The sequence below is a fragment of the Peromyscus leucopus genome, chromosome 8b (assembly GCF_004664715.2).
Source record: "Peromyscus leucopus breed LL Stock chromosome 8b, UCI_PerLeu_2.1, whole genome shotgun sequence".
Taxonomy (NCBI): domain Eukaryota; kingdom Metazoa; phylum Chordata; class Mammalia; order Rodentia; family Cricetidae; genus Peromyscus; species Peromyscus leucopus.
The window spans coordinates 29,595,979-29,615,033 of record NC_051086.1 but is presented as its reverse complement, the minus strand read 5'-3'; the positions used below and the strand labels follow the sequence as shown (position 1 = coordinate 29,615,033).

The 19,055-nt window shown below is 46.4% G+C and overlaps 1 protein-coding gene across 1 annotated transcript in view; it reads left to right on the top strand.

Moving 5' to 3' along the window:
* Myh11 (myosin heavy chain 11) overlaps nt 1-19,055 on the top strand; it is a 101,354-nt gene that overhangs the window by 40,074 nt on the left and 42,225 nt on the right. The window contains exons 5-11 of the mRNA XM_028858400.2: nt 4,372-4,474; nt 6,231-6,251; nt 8,029-8,121; nt 9,911-9,974; nt 10,575-10,673; nt 15,268-15,411; nt 17,215-17,310. Coding sequence (XP_028714233.1) covers nt 4,372-4,474; nt 6,231-6,251; nt 8,029-8,121; nt 9,911-9,974; nt 10,575-10,673; nt 15,268-15,411; nt 17,215-17,310 — 620 coding nt within the window. The remainder of the gene's footprint in view (nt 1-4,371; nt 4,475-6,230; nt 6,252-8,028; nt 8,122-9,910; nt 9,975-10,574; nt 10,674-15,267; nt 15,412-17,214; nt 17,311-19,055) is intronic.

Genomic DNA, 19,055 nt, shown 5'->3' with positions numbered 1-19,055 from the left:
GCAGAAGGATTGATACCAGGTGCCTTTACCTGCTGAGCTAGCTCACCAGCTTATGTATTAGTTACTTTTATATAACATCTGGCATAACCAACTGGAAACAGGAAAGATTTATTGATGTTGTACTCATGATTTCAGAGGGTTTGGTTCATAGCATTCAACCCAGTTGCTTGGGCAGAACGTCATGGTAGTTGGAGGGTGTGAGAGATTCTTCATGTCTTTTATTTTTAACATTTATTTATGTAAGAGTAGTGTGTGTGTGTGTGTGTGAGAGAGAGAGAGAGAGAGAGAGAGAGAGAGAGAGAGAGAGAGAGAGAGAGAGAGAGAGAGACTAAGGAGAGAGGAAGGTATCATTACTGGGGACCTCTGTCTAGGGATGAAGAAGTAAGAAGCTTACACTGTAAAATCAATAGACATGGCCAACCAGGGCCCAGTGGCCTTTGTTTGTATTTTGTAAACAGAGTTTTATTAAACATATCTGCAATCCACTTGTTTACAGATCTGCTCCCACACTAGAGTGGCCATGCCAAGTTAGGTGTGATGAGGCTCCATGGCCCACTATCTTAACTTGCTTTCTATTGCTATGATAAAACACCACAACCAAAAACAACATGAGGGGAGATGAGGGTTATTTAGTTTATATCATAGCCCACATCCTAATTCATCACCAAAAAAAGTCAGAGCAGGGCCCTAAGACAGGAACTGATGCAGGCAGAGACCATAGATTAGCACACCTCATGACACCCACACATGGGCTGGGCCTCCCACATCAGTCATCACTTAAGGCAAATATTAAGGAGATATTTTTCTCAATTAAGAGTCCCTCTTCCCAGATATGTCTAGGTTTGTGTCAAGTTGACAGAAACCAACCAGGACACCCACAAAGCCTGAAATGATTGCTATGAATCCCTGTACAGAAGTGGCTTGCCCACTCCACACCTAGACGGGGAAATGTGGTGGGGCTTATGGGTTGGCACAAGAACCAATGGTGGAGATCATGGTACAGACAGAGCACACAAGTGTAAAGGAGAAACAGCAGGTATGATTGTGTGCCAGTCACCATACTGAGTGCTGTGTTCTCTTGATTAACCATCACAGTGGTCATATGGAATGCTTGGCTTGCACTTATTTTGTGGGTAAGGAAGCAAAGGCCCAGAAGGTTACGAAAAGCCATGCAGGTGACTGGTTGAGTGGGTATTTGAACTCAGGCTGTCTGATTCCAGGAGCCCCTGTGCCATTCAACTAATGAGGGCTGTAGGGGATGAACAAATTGAGTCCAGATAGTATTCAAAATGAGTGCTATCTAACTGGGCTTTACAGGATGTGTAGGAGTTGGACACTAATACCAGAGGACACAGCCAGCTTGCATTAGCGGTGGGACTTAGGAGGAGTTGTGAGTATGTAGCCAATTTGGCTCCTTATTGAGGCTGACAACAGCCTGTAATAAGCTTTTAGTGATGTTCAACTTGGAGAGGCAGGACTACCCCATAGTGTTAAGTTTATGCAAATGAGAATGTACAGTTCCATGATGAGAAGTCTTTAAGGATTTTCAGACCCTTCCATCAAGCACAGAGATTTTCTCAGAATGTCCCCATGAGACTATGCAGGTCACACATACCAAGAGAGTGTCCCCATGAAACTGTATAGGTCATACATACCACGAGAGTGTCCCCATGAAACTGTACAGGTCACACACACCAAGGGAGTGAACACAGCTGTGGATCATGACAAACCCAGTTCCATCTGACTAAGCCAGGGGCCCCCCAGGAATGGGAATGTGGGGGCAAGTTCCTCAGAACCATGACAGGGGCTTGGATGGGGACAGCATTGTCACACAGAGTTCCAGGGTCACCAAAGCAGAGATAGGCATGTTTCTGGAGCCACTCAGAGCCTGCCAACTTCAGATGCCTAGAGCCTGGGACTTGGGTGTGTTCTTTGGCAAGGCCATCTAAGACAATTTATTTTTATCAGAAACACTTGGAAATAGTTGAGCCTAGAGGACCAAGGGGAGGGAAGGGTTCCCAGAGTCTGTTGCTGCTGATATCCTCGCTGTGGTCAGGAGCAGAGACAGAAGGCCAGATGGGAAAGCATGGATGGTAGGAAGTGGAACAGGACAGGATGCCAACATGCAAATCATGAGGCTTGTGCTCAGAATGCAGAACTTTCCCTCCCTTCCTGACCAAGATCCTTCCCCTTCAGTTGAAAGAGAAGTTTATCCACTATATTGACATTAGCTCGACTGAAGTAATTTATACTATGTTGTACACAACTGAGTGGCTTAGTTCTTTGATCCCTGATTTCAGTTTCAGAGTCCAAGGCTAAGATGTCCCTCTGTCTTTCCCTCTCATTTATCAAAATAAAAAGTGGGAGGAGGGAGAATATGGATTGTCTTATTATTTAGATCTGAGTTCAAATTTCATTCCCCTTCTGTTTTCTGTCCATGGGAGTACCTGGAACTAGATCAGTTTACTTCAGTGTCTCTAAGCCTCAGTTTCCCCAAGAAGGTGGTGAGAATAATCACGAAGTTCCTCATTAGATGGCTGAGAGGATTAAAGGTACTGAAGTGAGGGGACAAGTAAGCCCAGAGTTGTTGTTGTTTGTTTTTCTCTTTTGGGGGGCCCGCCATCCAGGTTCCAAATAAATCACACACAGAGGCTTATTCTTAATTATGAATGCCCAGCCTTAGCTTGGCTTGTTTCTTGCCAGTTTTTTCTTAAATTATCCTGTCTGTCTTTTGCCTCTGGGATTTTACCTTTCTCTTAATCTTACTTTTACTCTTACTCTGTGGCTGATTGTGTAGCTGGATAGCTAGCCCCTGATGTCCTCATCCTTCTCTGACTACTTCTTCTCTTTCCTCCCAGAGTTCTCCTTCTATTCATCCTCTCTGCCTGACAGACCTGCCTATGTCTCTCTCCTGCCTATCCCTCCCAAAACAGCACCACCTGTTAGGGTCTGTGTTCAGACACTGCCTCTGCAGAACAGTTCTCATTCAAACTGTGTCCAGTTCAGGGGATAACAGGAAGCTGGCATGAAGCATTGTTTCTGGACAGTGGACTCTGTGGGGCCAGGCCAGATACTCAGAGCAAACAGTTGCTCTTTCTTTTCTCTTTTCTCCAGCTTGAGTGAAGTCACTGCGGTATGCTTCGATGAGAAAGTTAATTTCTTTCCTTCTATTTAGGGAAAAGAGCAGAGCTATGTTCAACTGGGCCATTGGCTCAGTCCAGAGAACCCCAGGCTGACCTTTGCATGGATGAATTTTTTTCCAGACTTTAAAAAAAGTCTCTCTTATATCGTGAAATATGAAGTGAGCTCAGAAAATGAGAGCTTTTGAGCAAAGAAAAGAAAAACAAACAAAAAATCTGGGCGGAAGATGATGAAGAAGGAACGTGAGTAGAGACCCCATCCTTTCTTCTTAGCAGACATGAGGAACCAGAGGTGGTACTGGAGCTCACGGGTAGAGAAGCCCCACTGCAGTGATCTCTGGTGGCTCAAGATGGTGGCTCCTCATGCTCCAGAATGAGTCTTCTCATTAGGCCATCAGTGCGCCACCAGTGGGAAGCTATCAGCTATATGCACGTTAGTGTAAATTACTCTGGCCAAAGAAGCCCTTTGGTACTTGTCTGAGATTATCAGCTAGCTGCCTGATATTAAAGGGATTCTGCTGAGAATGGAGGGCCTTGCTTCTGCTCAGTGACTCATGGGATAAGGCATTCTTTTCTCTAGAGTCTCTGCCTTAGGCTCTGCTTTTCTGGAAGGTTCTCTCTCTTCCTTGGAAGCCCCTTTCTTGTCCAGCTCTTCTGAGTAAAATTTGCTGATAATGCCTCTTAGCAGACGGTGCTAAACAGACCAGAGTTTGATCCTTTGTAGCAGAACTCAGGTTCTTCTTCCCTCTTCTTCTGGGCTCTTTCTTGCACTATTTCTAGAAGAATACACTGGCTTGTGGGCCTGAGTCTACTTGGGTTCATTTGGTCTGGTGAAAAACCAAAGCTCAAGCTGAAGAGATGGCTCAGTGGGTAAAGTGTTTGCTGTGAGCTTGAGGACCTGAGCTCAGATTCTCAGGACCCATGTTAAAAAACATTAGCCAGAGTGATGAGCTTGTACCCTCATCAATGGAGAGACACAACAGATAGACGGAACCTTGGGGTTCACTGCCAGCAAGCCTAGCCTAACTGGTGAGTTACAGCCAGAGAGTAACCTGCATGGTAACTGAGGTTGACCTCTGGCCTCTATACATATGTACACAAACTTTCACCCAAACATATGTGCACCTGTACACACAAACAGCCAGCTAATGCCTCTTCCAGGAGGAGACTCAATTTCCCCACTCTGAGGGTCCTGCCTGGCTTATAGGGTCATCATACTCATGTCTTTCAGAGGTGAGTCTGGGGCTGGGAAGACAGAGAACACGAAGAAAGTAATCCAGTACCTGGCTGTGGTGGCGTCCTCCCACAAGGGCAAGAAAGACAGTAGCATCACGGTAAGTGTCAAGTGCTGTCACCAAGGCTACCCCTAGTCTTAGCTGACTTGAGTGAATAGAACACTAGAGTGAGAACTCAACCTGTGCCCCCAAGGTTAGTCCCCCTGGGTGGAGCATGCTGGCTCTGGGGACCCCCTCCCCTTGCCATGGCTACTTGGTCCCAGCAGTCTGGGGATTGAGCCTCCTCTTATGAGGTCTTCTATGAATACTTCTTAGCAGTGGCCCTACTAAGTCCAGTTACTGTGAATAGATTTCCTGCTGTGAGGACTGTCCCACAAACTCCAGTGCTCCTGCTCCCTGGCCTTCGTCCCTATATGCCACAGTATACTTGGAGCCAGCAAATGTGCCCACATCCTGTCCCTAGGGGGTAGGACTCAGTCCCAAATTGGAAGGACTCCATGTCCCACCCCCAGGGGAGATGGATGCTGGGGTCACTCGGCATGGGTCCTTGATCCACTATTGGCTAAGGCTCTTTCTGTGAGCCACGCACCACAAGGATGAGGTCCTGCAGGGACCTGTGGTTACACTGACAGGGGCAGAACCAAGAAACAAAAACCCACAAAGGCCCCGCTCTGGCCCAGCAGGAGGGAGACTTAGAAGGGAAGTAGAGGGAGTTTCTAGAACCTTCCCTTGCTTTTTTTACTCTCTTCCATTTGCATTCCTCATCTGTCCCATGTGGGACCCTGGGTCCAGTTAGTACCTCTGTATAGATGCTGGGGACAGGCGGATGACAGCATCTGCCACCCTGCATCTTGCTTTCTCTTCTTAGGGGTGACAGACTGGCACAGTGGCCAGTGAACCTGGAGCTCTCAGGGACCTGGGGTGGGTGCTGGCTGTGTCCTGGGATACTTTTCCCTTTAAACAAGCCTAGAACTATAGGATAACCTGTTAGGGTTATGTGTAGGGAACACTGGCCTGAGCTTGTGTGACAGAGAGAATCCCACTTCTCCCCAACCTAGCCTTTTTCTATATAATGAAAACAAGACATAACAGTTAGGATGACCCAGCTTTATGAGGGCTGGATACTCTCTCTCTGTTTATTCAGACACATTTCTTCCCCCATCAAACCAGAGGCCAGTGCCAGAGTGGGGGAGGGGGGAGAGGTGGCTGGGACTCAATTGGTAGAGTGCCTGCCTAGCAGGCACAAAGCCTTGGGCTCATCCCCAGCATCCCATAAACCAGATGTGGTAGTGTACACTGTAATACAAACACTTGGGTAAAGGCAGGAGAACCAGAAGTTTAAGTTCATTTTCAGCTATCTAGTAAGTTTGACACCAGCCTGGGATACATGAGACCCTGTCAAAAAAGGGAGGGAGGGAGGCAGGGAGAGAGGGAGGGAGGGAAGAAGGAAGGAGGAAAGGAAAGAAGGAAGGAAGGGAGGGAGGAGAGGGAGGGAGGGAGAGAGGGAGGGAGGAAGAAAGACATCCACTGAGGCCAACAATTAGGAAATGAGATGCCTAGCAGTTGTGATGGTATGAATCTGTGATCCCAGCACTCAGGAGCTGAGGCAGGGGGATCATGCGTTCAAAGTAAGCCTAGCTATACAGTGTCTCAAAAGGAACAAAGGGAACAAGGGAGGGAGAAGGGAGAGAAGGAAGGAGAGGCTAGAGAACAGTAGAAGGGAAGGAGCTGATCCCTGTGGGCTGGGGCTGGTAGCAGTAGCAGCAAGGAGGAGGAGCTCCACCACTGTCGGGTGGGCTTGGGTGTGAAGGCAGAAGCACTGACGTCTGTTTCATACTGTGCTGTCTCACTGCAGCAAGGCCCATCTTTTGCCTACGTGAGTAACAGAGTGTTCCTGGTGTGACGGGAGGCACCGAGTGGATTAAGACCTGCATGCATCTGTTGCACCCACGGGCCCCCTAGTGGATGTGAGAACAGGGCAAACCCCTGAGTTCCTGGCCCCAGACTAGTAGAGGCACCAAAATATCATGCAGTGCGTGGGTGGGAGTGGGGGTGATGCCAGAGTGCAGAGTGGGGCATGTTAGCTGACCACAGGCTCCTGCCAGAATCCCCAGGGCTGCACTCCAACCTGGATGGATTTCCCCAGTTCAAAATAAACCTCATCCCTTCCCACAATGTGCCTGCCATCAGTTTCCCAACACACTGAACCATCCCATCTGTTGAGCATCTTAGGACCATTAGGCTCCAGAGTGGCCCTGGCTTGGTCAGTGGGAAACCCAGCCAGGGCAAAGCTACCTTCCCTGCCTTCCTGCCCCAGCTCTGTCCCCTGCACCTGTGTGTCTTTGTGCATGTGTGTGTCATACGTGTCTCTTCTCCTGCATGCCAGTTGCCTCACCAAAGACATTTGAAACCATCTTGGGTTTGTGATGCACTAGCTTTGGTGGCTAGGTAAGGCCCCAGCTGAGCAACACACAACCTAGCCCTGCATGGACCTCTGCATATGTGAACTGGACTCTGGGCTGTCACATGGGTCCCAGCCTAGAAGAGACCCTCCAGCATGTTCATGTCACCTACTCTGTTGTAGGTAGATGCTGGGCCACATAGTACTTTGTCTTAGACAAGAAGTTGAATGCTATTTGACATAGGCTATGTAACCTCTGCCAAGTCAATTAACGATTCTGGAGCACAGTCTCAATATCCATCAGATGAGGTCTCTATGTTCAAAGCTCTCCTTGGAAAGCCTTTCAATATGCCTGCTAAAAACCTCTTTGCAGAAGAGGGAGCTTTGTGGGGAAACTGGATCCCAAGTCTGCAGGTAGATGCAATTACTCCAAGTTTCTTCCTACTAGCCAAGGAAAGTAGATGACTCTTCTTGTCAATTTCTCTAGTGGACCAGGTCCACTTGGTACTGGGGTTTCCATGAAGATAAGGCCTTCTGCATCTTATTTTGCAGGCTGCATTCCAGGGGGATGGCCAGGCAGCAGCAGTAGCCACTGCCTTCTGTGGTTTGACATCTCTTTGCTTTCCCGGCATGGCTTACTTTGTTGGCCCTTTCCTTACCTCCATTAATCTCATGACTGCATTCGCACACAGGAGCCCTGCAGAGGGGCCAGGGGGGCTGCACGCAGTCTCAGCTGCATTTAATCTGCTAGACAGAGTTCGTGCAGCTTCAAGGCTTCATTCTGCAGCTGCTGAAAAGGATTTCTGGTGGGTTTGGAGCCTCCCAAAGTATCTTCCATAGGAAACATCAGAAGTCCAGGCCTGCCAGGTGAAATGCTGCAACTTTTAAAATTTGCACTTAAGCTGTCGAGAAAGTTGTAGTAGCTTAGCTTGAAGAAGGCAAACCTGAACTGTGATATCACCAAGGACAGCAGGCAGGTTGTACATTGCACACTCCTAGGGGTGCTATTAATGGGGTTGTAAGCATCCCAGCATTGTATGATATAATGACCTTTGTCTCTGGGAAGCAGTCTTTCTAGGGAGCAGATATCTTCTCTGTCAGAAAGCTCTTGTGAACAGATCCTGTACATCTGAATGGGACATTTGGGGCCTAGGAGGAGCCGAAAACAGGACAGAGCCTGTGACCAAAGGGCAGAGCTTTATGTCAGGTCCTAGGTTGTGTTCCCCCATAACTAGATGTGAATGAATTTTAGGGGGAGCTGGAAAAGCAGCTTCTACAGGCGAACCCAATCCTGGAGGCTTTCGGCAATGCAAAAACTGTCAAGAATGACAACTCTTCTCGCTTTGTAAGTAACAGAGCTATATGGGCTTTTCTGGAACTGATATGGGCACCCTAATGTCACATATCACCCAAGAACACATACTGGAAGAGTATAAGGGCCCTCTGGGACTAAAGGACTAGAGGCAATAGAGGACAACCACATTTGTTCCCAGTCCACATTTGTCCCAAGGGCTCCTGTCCTCATTCATTCACTCAACAATCATTGAGCATCCATTCTTAGTTAGGCATTAACATTTGTGGTTTATCTAACTAACATTTACTGAGCACATGCTACATATTAGACACATGCAATACTCATTCATTCATTCAACAAAGCATAACTGAGCACCTACTCTATAACACATACATCTGTCCTCTACCAAATACTGACTAAGCACTTACTGCATACAATCATTCTGGTGGACTTTTATATAGACCATGCCCTCTTTTCATTTGTTGAGTTTTTATTAAGCATGTAATATATACCTGGCACTGACTAGGCACTAAGAATCACAGTGAATAACCTTGGTCTGGCTCCAGACACAGGAAGGGGATCTGCTTTGTGGACCAGCAGTCAGTGATGTGAGAGGTCACTGTCCCTGTGTACCCTTTCCCAAGTCCCAAGGCTGTCTCCTTCCTTGCTCAAGGGTACTCTAGCTCCAGGGGATCTTCAAGCTCCCCTGGGCACCCATAGACATTCACACATAGGTACACAAACATATACACATAAATGAGAACAAAATTAATCATAGAAATTAGATGTTTCCCTGCCCACCCTGAGCTCCCTCTGGGCCTCGCTATGTTGCCCAGGACCATTTCCATCTCAGCTACTCATTCAATGCCAAGTAACACTCTTATTGCACATCTCAGAGTCATGCAAACTATCTTGATGCCCTCCCTCTAATATGAAGGAGAAACGAGGCCAGTCACAGCCAGGTATAGTGGTGCATGTCTGTAATTCCAGCGCTCAGGAGGCTGAGACAGGAGGCTTATTAATTCAAGGCCAACCTGGGCTACCTAGCAAGACCCTGACTTGTTCATAATTCAAGTATGGAGCATGGAGGAGTTACTCTGGGTGAGCTCTGGATTAGCATCTATGAGGCCAGGGTTTCCATTCACAGCATTAGCAGGCACTCAGATAGCTCAGTAAGTGCTTGCCCTACAAATACAAGGACCAGAACCCACAATAAAAAGCAAGACATGGTAGCATATGCTTGTAGTTCCAACAATGGGGAAGCAGAGAATCCCTAGGGCCGGCTGACTAGCCAGCCTAGACTACTTGGAGAGTTCCAGTCTCTATCTATAAGAGACTCTATCTGAGCAAACAAGATAGACAGTGCCTGAGAAACTTGACATTTTCCCCTGGTGTGTGCATCCAGTCCCCCCCCCTCACCACACACACACAGACACACAGACACAGACACAGACACACACAGACACACAAAGACACACACAAACACATGCACAAAAAGCATTTCAGCCTAGCCTACTTGGTGTAGAAGAGCCTGTGACTGACAGCCACCTCTGAAGAGCAATGTCATGCCAGGCCACTTAACCTATGTCAGCCTCAGTTTCCCTACCCCCTTGGGTCAGCCATGAAGGACTTAGTTGTTTCATGAACAAATGATGTTCCCTGCATGGGTTTGATAGGCCTGGGGTTGCTGCTTGCTGTGACCCAACAGGACTGTGGAGCTCTGAGAGTTTTTGAGAGTCTCTCCTTCTCCCACTGGCGCTCTGACACCCCTGCCTGCCTGTGGTGTGGAGTCTGTACTGAGCCTGGCCACTCCATCAGCTTGTTCTCCTCTCCTCTCCAGGGCAAGTTCATTCGCATCAACTTTGATGTCACTGGTTACATCGTGGGCGCCAACATCGAAACATGTATCCTTTGCTGAGCTGGGGCCTCATGGGGGTGAGGGAGCCCAGGAAAAATACAGAATCCCCTTCCTCTCTGTAGACTCTGGAGTTTCTTCTGGAACAACCCTTCTTGTGTTTAACAGGAGGTATTGTGGAGTAGGGTTACATGTAAACCCTCAAGACCTGTGTTGGATTCTTGACTGATCTCTCAACTCTCTGGGCTTTGTGGGTGAGACAGAGATGATGTCTGGAGAATAGAATTAGAATAGAATTAATTTGCATCATGTTTATAGCATGTGCTGGGATAGAGCTAGGGCCAGCTTGGCACCAACTGTCACATGGCCTTCATCACCTCTTTGCTGAGCCTTGCCCAAGGCCAAACCCTGTGTCCTTAAAGACATCTGAGATCAGCTGTCCTACACAGGCTCATGAATCAGAAATAGTGGCCAACTCTGTCAGCTCTTAGGTCTTAAAACTTTCCAGGGAGCCTTTCAGGTCCTGGGGACACCTGCAGAAGCTGGTTTGACAGGGTGGGTTAGTAGTTAGGTTTTTGGAAGCTGAATCCCCAAGCTGTGAGCAGAATCCCTGATCTGGCCCGAGAGTCCTTAACTTCTCCCCAACCAGATCTTCTGGAAAAGTCTCGGGCAATTCGCCAGGCCAGGGATGAGAGGACATTCCACATCTTTTACTATCTGATCGCTGGAGCCAAAGAAAAGATGAAAAGTGAGTGTCTGCCCTGTGATGGGTTCAGGGTCAGGAACTGGGAAATATCTGATGCTGGAGTGGCAGGTATGCAGTCCCTCACCTCCTCTGGTGCATGAGTGTGGCCTTTATTTAGATATCCTCACCAACTATGTGATGTGGTAGATCGCTATCAGTCACACATTATTAGAGCATTAACTGTTCAGATCCAGTTACAATCTGTGACTTTAAAGGAAGCAGATGACAATGACTTAGGTGCTCATCTAGAAAACTTGCCAGGTGTCTGGTAGGATGGCACATTGCTTTAATCCCAACACTCAAGAAGCAGAGGCCAGGAGATCTTTATGGGTTTGAAGTCAATCTGGTCTACATAGTGAGTTCCAGGCCAACTATGAGACCCTGCCAAAACCAAAAAAATAAAAAACCCAAAACAAACAAACAAACAAAACCTTTCAATTATGTTTAGTTGGCTTAGGTTTTGGTTTTGAGATCAGTTCTTACTTTGTAGTCTGGGTGGCCCAGAAATTGCTAAACTGACTAAATTCAATTTAATCTTGAATTTGTTATTCCTTCTGCCTCAACTTCTCAAGTGCTAGACATGGGCCCCAAAGCCTAACCTTATATTTTGAGTTTAGAAGAAATTTGGAGGGGCAGTGAATTCAAGACTTTTACACAGATCTTGTTGTTCTGTTTTGAGACAGGGTCTCATGTGGCCCAGGGTAGCCTCAAACTCATTACATAGCCAAGGCTGACCTTGATTCCTGTTCTATCTCCCAAGTGTTTTGATTACACACATGCACAACCTCCTCCACTCCCCCTCCCTCCAGTCTTTCTTTTGACTCTGGGAATGAAGCCCCAGGCTTTATACACACCAGACAAGTCCTGTAAGTTGAGCTACATCCCAGCTAAACAGACTTTCTTTAAAAGGACAAATAGCCACTGTCTACTGCTCTGCAGGACACATAGATTCTGCTTAACTTTGCCATTGTGCAGAAACAGCCACAGTAATGCATAACCCAGAAGAATGAATATGTTTCAACAAAACTATATTTATAAGAACAAGAAACATACTGAAATTTGCCAACTTCTACTATAAATTAATTTTTTCATGTATTTCAGGTAAGAAATAAGCAGCTTTGGCCATGCAGGAATCAAAATTTTTTCCAACATAATATTTTTGATTATTTGGGAATTTCACACAATGCACCCCAATCATACTTTCTTCCCAGTCCTCACAGGTCCACCTCCCCATTCTTGTGCCCCGCCCCTCCCCAAAAAAGAAGAAAAACAAAGAAAATACCCTAAGTTTAATTTATGTTGCCCATATATGTACTCACTGGAGCATGGTCAAACTCCCCATGGCCAGCCCCTTAAAGAACACTGAGTCCTTCCCCACCCCCATCAACTGTGAAGAGCTACACTTTAAAATTTCTATCACAGTTTTTAAGGACTCTCTTCAGTGGCTTCCTGTCTAGACTGTTTCTTTTCTTTTTCTGTGGGGGTGGGAAGTGGGGGGTGGGGGGCGGGGAGGATGGGGCCGGGGGTGGGGGTAGGGTGTCACAGAAGCCTGAGTTGAGGAATCAAATTCTTAAAGGAACATCAAAATTACAGCCAGAGAAGGGATACACTGGTGAATATGGGTAGATAGTGGAATCCACATTGTATGTCAGGGTTAAGACTAAGTTAGAAAACTGACAGCAGCAACACAAACTTGGTTTCCATCTGCTTTTCCCTCGGTTATTTTGGTTAAGATTAGCAAAAGGACTGGGGTGTGAAGCACACCTGTCATTTCAGTACTGGAAGGTGGAAGCAAGACAGCAAGGTCAAGGGCAGCATGGGCTACGTAATGGGACCCTGAAGGAGAGAGGGAGAGAGGAAGGGGAAGAGAAAGAGAGGAAGGAAAGGAAAATAGAAGGAGAGAAAAGTAAATGAAAGGAGAAAGGAAGGGAAGCTCTGAAAGGAATGTGATCAGCCCAGCCAAGATGGGGCATTTTGCATCACCCCGCACTAGCTGCGTGGCCCCTTGTTTCATTGTTCTTGAAGCATGGTCTTCTGGAGCACTTGGTGTGAGATGGACTGGATGCTGAGTGGATCTACACCAGCAAATAGGTGAGGCAGCAGTTCACAGTGGGAGCCCCTTGCTGAAGCTGTTTACCTTTCATCTCTCTGGATTCCCAGCTGCATTTTGCTCCATGCTCTGCAGCAAGCTTTTCCACAGCTGAGCCAGGGGCAGCTGGGCCAGGGAATAGGGGAGAGTCTAGGGCCAATTGCATTTTTGTTTGTTTGTTTTGCTTTATTTGAGTTGGCATCTCACTAAGTATTCCAGGCTAGTCTGAAACTCATAGCAATCCCCCTGCCTTTGCCTCTGAAGCACTGAGATTATAGGCATGCACTACCACACCCAGCCTTATCTTTATTCTTGATGACAGAGCTGGGTGAGAGATTGAAATGCCTGTGAATCTCTCTAAACCATGGATAATGGTGTTGGCAAAGACCCAAGTCCTTGTGACTAGTCCCATGTTTCTCTGAAGCCAGAAACTTGAGTTAACTTGGCCTTGAGTGTGTCAACTTTGGGTTCATCAAGTGGCTTCAAGGTGACCTGACCCATAAAAGACCTTGGCTTAAAAAGAGAGCATCTCCCTGATGTTACTCCAAGTATCTCTAATTGTCTTGGCAAGGAACAGATGTGTTAGAAGGGTAACAATCAATGAGGAGAGAGAGAGAGAGAGAGAGAGAGAGAGAGAGAGAGAGAGAGAGAGAGAGAGAGAGAGAGAGAGAAAGGAAGGAAGAAACAAAGAAAGAAACAAAGAAAGGCTAAAAATGGACAGGAGATGAAAAATGAACAGCACAAAGGAAATAGAGCAGCTGAGTATAGCTGCTTTACATACATGAAGACCTGAGTTCTAGATCTGCTGAACCCATGTAAAGGCTGGGAGTGTGTAGCAGCTTACCTGTAATCCCAGCACTCACAGGGTGGTCACAGAATCCCCAGACTAGCTAGTCTAGCTGAATTTGTGATCTCTGGGCTCAGTCAGAGAGCCTACCTGCCTCAAACAATAAGGTGGGGGGGGGGGTGATTGAGAAAGACTTGATGTCAACATCAGGCCTCTACATGCACACTCATACTCATAACACATGCGCACACTCACACTTCCATACACAAAAGAACACGTGTGCATTGTATACATCCAGAGAGAGAAAGAAAGAGGAGAGAGAGAGAATATGACTTTTTACAGAACAGCTTTCTTTTCTTGAGACACTGTTGCTAAATTTTCTTCCCAGGGATACACAGCAACATCTGTCCCTTCTCCTAACCTCCCAGCTACAAACAGTGGCACAAAAGTTCACCACTAAAGTTCACTCTGTGGAAACAATGATTTTACTAGGCTTCCTTACCTCTGTAAGGAAGGTAAGGGGTCATGCATAGGGGTGTGGGTGCTCTGCCCACAGTTCACCCCTGGAAAGCCTTCACCAGCAGGGTAAGAGCTCCTCTGTCTTAGTCTTCCCTGGCCTATGTACTAGGTAGCTTGATTCAGAGGGTGCTCACTCCCAACAATCTCATTCTGTAGACCAGATTGACCTTGAACTTAAGATTCCCTGCCTTGGCCTTCAGAATACTGGGCCTATAGCCTTGTACAGACAGGCATGTACCAGCAAGCCCAGCACAAACAAGTTTTATTAGATGTAATAATATAAACAAGGGGTTGGCAAATAGGTTCACTAAAGGGCCAGACAATAAATATCCTAAGCTTTGAGGACCATAGTGTTTTCTGTTACAGCTGCTTACTATTACAGTGGGAGAGCTCACAAAGAAATGGAGGCAGTCCTGTTTCAATAAAACTTTATTTACAAAGGCAACCAGTGGGCCAGATTTGTTAACCTTTGATAAAAGGTTTGTCTATTGATTCAATTAGAAATAGTTGGAAGAAAAAGGAGAAGGGAGCTGAGCAGTGGTGGGGCACACCTTTAATCCCAACACTCTGGAGACAGAGGCAGGTGAATCTCTGAGTTCGAGGCCAGCCTGGTCTACAGAGTGAGTTCCAGGACAGCCAGGGCTACACAGAGAAACTCTGTCTTGAAAAACCAAAAAAAAAGAAGAAGAAGAAGAAGAAGAAGAAGAAGAAGAAGAAGAAGAAGAAGAAGAAGAAGAAGAAGAAGAAGAAAAGAAAAGAAAAGAAAAGAAAAGAAAAGAAAAGAAAAAAGAAAAAGGAGGAGTAAGAGCATATATTCAGCATATAAGACCTAAATTTGATGTCCTGAAATAGCTTGGGCAGTACATAATATACTATTTAGAATATCTTAATCTGTTATTGTCTTAGTTTACTCTCTATTCCTTTATGTAGTAATTTATTTTTAAAATGTATGTGCATGTGTGATTTTTGATATAAACATAACACACAGGTGAAATGGGCATAGTATACAACCTGCACCACTATGTGAGAGCAGCACTGACTGCTGGGAACTGTACATGATGACACATAGGATGGGTTTTAACTGCCCACACCTTGAGAAAGCGAGAGAAATAGTGATGGCCCAGACTGTTGCTGGGACCCTGTGTCATACTAAATGTAGAAGCATGTCTCCTTACTCACTTCACTCTCCTCCTTTCTTTTAGGTGACCTGCTTTTGGAGAGCTTCAACAGCTATACATTTTTATCCAATGGCTTTGTGCCCATCCCAGCTGCACAAGATGATGAGATGTTCCAGGAGACACTGGAGGCCATGTCCATCATGGGCTTCAATGAAGAGGAACAGCTAGGTGAGTTTCATATCTTGGCCTAGCAGACTGGATTTGTGTCTGTGGTGCTGAGGGATTTGGGCCCTCATCTGATCAGGGTGGATGGCTACTCTCTGAGTTCCCTACCTCCTGAAAGGAGGGAGAGAGGGAAAGAAGGAAAATAAAGAGAAGAAAAGTGAATCTTGCCACACATGGTTTATTAGGCAAGTGGCTGAAGTAAAACTTTTTTGGTTGCAATTGACCCAAATTGATATAAGCAAAAAAAGTGATTCACTGTGTTGGTTACTTCTGCTTCACTGCTGACACAAAACTAGACAACTTCAGACAGGGGGATTTATCTTGGCTCATGGTTTCAGAGGGCCTCCACCCATCATGGAGGGAAGACATGGTGGAACTGTTAAGATCATGGCAGTGAGAAGGTGTGACAGAGCTCCTTAAACCACAGCAGGCAGGGTGAGAAGGAACTGCCCCATCAGCCTACTTCCACAGGCTAGGCCCTGCCTCTTGGCTTTCAAAATAGCACATTAGCTGGGGGCCAAGAGCTAGGACAAAAAGCTCATAGAGGATGGTCTAGAATCAAATTATAGTAACTTACACTGGAAAACTCGGACGTGTTGGTTACAGGTTCAGTAGGTTCTAGGGACTCAAGAATTTCTCTAAAAGCTGGTTCTGGTCTTCTGTTATTCAACACTGTGGTTCCTATATAGGCTGTAGTTTTCTTGACAGCAATGCCAGTTGTGTTCCAGCTCTTTTAGCCTTAGGTTTGTGGCCAAAGTGTAGAGGGGATCTCTGTTATAACCCCAAATAGTGGCATCCCACTAGCTTGGGTTGGTGGGCCAAACAGAGTATGTACATTCCTTGGCTGCCTATGATGTTAGGGCCATGAGGTAGGGAGGTAAGGGTGCTAAGAGCAGGCACTTTGCGGGCATTTTGGCAATACCTGGGTTACATTGGTACTTTTGAGAACCATGAGGTCAACATATCCTAGTTTGCAAAGGTTTGTGTGTGTGGGGGGGTGTTAGTACAAAAGAGAACACCCTTAGCAAAACCCTGTCTGCAGCAGCTTCACAGTGGGGAGGAGCGGATGTGTAGGTGGGTTGGCAGTTAGCAACTGGATCTTCTTCCTCCTGACTGAGTCTGGTCCTTGTGATGTGAAGACAACTGTTGTGATCCCCATGATTTAGCCTTGGGATCAAAGAAAGATGGAATTTCTAGGCTTTGTTCTTGAGACACGGTAACTTCTTGGTGACTGATTACACACTCAATTAAAACAACTGTTGGTGTTGATTAGTGACACACCCTCCACTCACCTAGTCATTCTTTTCCCACACATCTCTATCCATCCTTCACCTGCCTAGTCATATACATTCCATCCATTCATCTTTAATCCATCCATCCATGCATCTTTCATCCATCCATCCATTTACGCTCAGGTATCCATCCTCTACCCATTTTTCCATTATGAGTCTATCCTCCATCCTCCACCCACCCATCACTGCCTCCATCTATCTACCATCCTTCCTCCATCCATTCATCCATAATAGTCAGTGAACTATATTTGGTCCATGGCTAGAACTTGTAAGTCCCAGCAGCATAGAGAAATCCCATGTGATAAGAGGTTTTCAGCAACTTCCTGGCAATATCAGCTCCTACATCCAGGAATCTTCCCCTGCAAGCCAATTTGACTCTTGTGAAGATGCAATAAGTCAGAACTTGGTCTACAGAGGGATGACACTGTTTGACTCTGGGTGTCCAGTGATGATGCCAGCTCTCAGAATACTTTGTGTTGCTACTGTCTAATCTACTCTTCTCTCTCTACTTCAGCCATCTTGAAGGTGGTATCATCCGTCCTTCAGCTCGGAAACATTGTTTTCAAGAAGGAACGGAATACAGACCAGGCATCCATGCCTGATAATACAGGTACTTGTCACTTGTCCCAGTGTTGATAGCTTGAGAGATAGGAGAGCAGGTTCCACTTAGACTTTGGTAATGCAGATATCTTATCTATGGTTGCACATGGCAGTCAGCTGTGGTCTAAAAGTAAGGGACAACACAGGGAGGGGGTTTGAAAAAGGACACTTTTGTGTGACTTTTATTATAATATAGTTATAATTATGTCATTCATTGTTACTGTCATTGTTACTTTATTATTAGAAGGTTTTTTTGTTTTTGTTTTTGTTTTTTTGAGACAAGGCCTCACTGTGTATCCCAGGCTGGCCTAGAACTCACAGTTCTCCTGCCTCAGCCTCCAAGTGCTGAAATGGCAGGTGTGCACCACCATGCTGGCTGCCTGACTACTGATCACTGTTACTAGCTTGTTACGGTGCCTCCTGGGTAAGTTAAACTTTATTAGAGGTATGTTCTACATAGGAAGGCTGGCACCACCTGCCATCTCAGCCATTCACTCAGGTCCTGGGCATGTGCCCCATGGCAATGGGGGCTTTCTGCTGTGTGGGGCGTTTACCCACCACCCCCACAGTTCCCCAGAGTTTTCTTGAGTGCAATCAGCAGGAAATATTAGATAGAAGGATTTATAGCCGAGAATCTTGTGGAGATAAACAGATAGAAAATAAAGGAACCTATTCCGACGGGCCCCGACTGTCCCTGGCCCAGGGTTTTTATAGAGATGCCAAGGGGTGGAGCAAAAGACCTCCTCCCCCAGCACAGCCAAGTGCAGACCATCTCAGACACCTGCACTCAGGCCCGTGGTCCAGATCATCCTCTATTCGGACCTCCTGGGTAAAGCCACGAGGAACCCGAGAACGGGCTCCCATACTGCTGTCACTGCCTCTTCCTTCAAGTGTTTCATGACTGCAGATCCCAGAGCACAAAGTCAGAAGTTCAGCATTTCAGGCCAGACAGGCTGCCACAGTCATCTCTTCTGAGCCCTCCAATGGTTTGTTTATTGAATAAGCATTTCCTAAGCAGTTGCACTCTGCCAGACCTTGGGACACAGAAGGAAAAGCCAGCTCAGGCCCTTCTTATGGTACTCAGTCTTGCTGAGGAATCAGGCCTCAAGTTTCTTGCATAGGAGAGGGTGCCAGATAAAGCACAGGTGGTCCAGATAAGCGGTAACACTTTCCATCACAAAAAATGTTCCCTGGGCCAGGAGAGATGGCTCAGAGGCTAAGAGCACGTGCTGTTTTTCCAGAGGATCCAAGTGCGATTCTTCGCACCCAGGTCAGTTATCTCGCAACTGTCAGCCATAGGGTATCCGTCACCCTTTTCAGCACCCGCACACGTATGTACTCACATACATATACATAAATAAAACAAAACCTTTAAAAAGAGGTTCTGCTACCAAGTGCTATTTATCTGAAATTTATAGTTTAACTTAGAACCCTGGTTCCCCTTCTCTGGTTCCCCCACTGATTCTGCCAACCTTTCTTGAAAATACTCAATATTTTGTTCTTTTGAGAAGATCCCTTGGCTCCCACCACTCTTGGTGGTAGCTAAACATAAGCTTTCTAGTTTTGGAGCCACCACAGACTATATATTGTATTGCTTTACAGTCCCACAGAGGCCACACTATTGGACATACATTGTGGAGTATTCTCCCCAAATGTGGCACATGAACAGGATCCAGTCCTTCAGGGGAATCCACAAAAAGAGACATGAACAGAGAGCTTGTGAAGCAATGGAGGAATCCTAAACTTTGACTATCT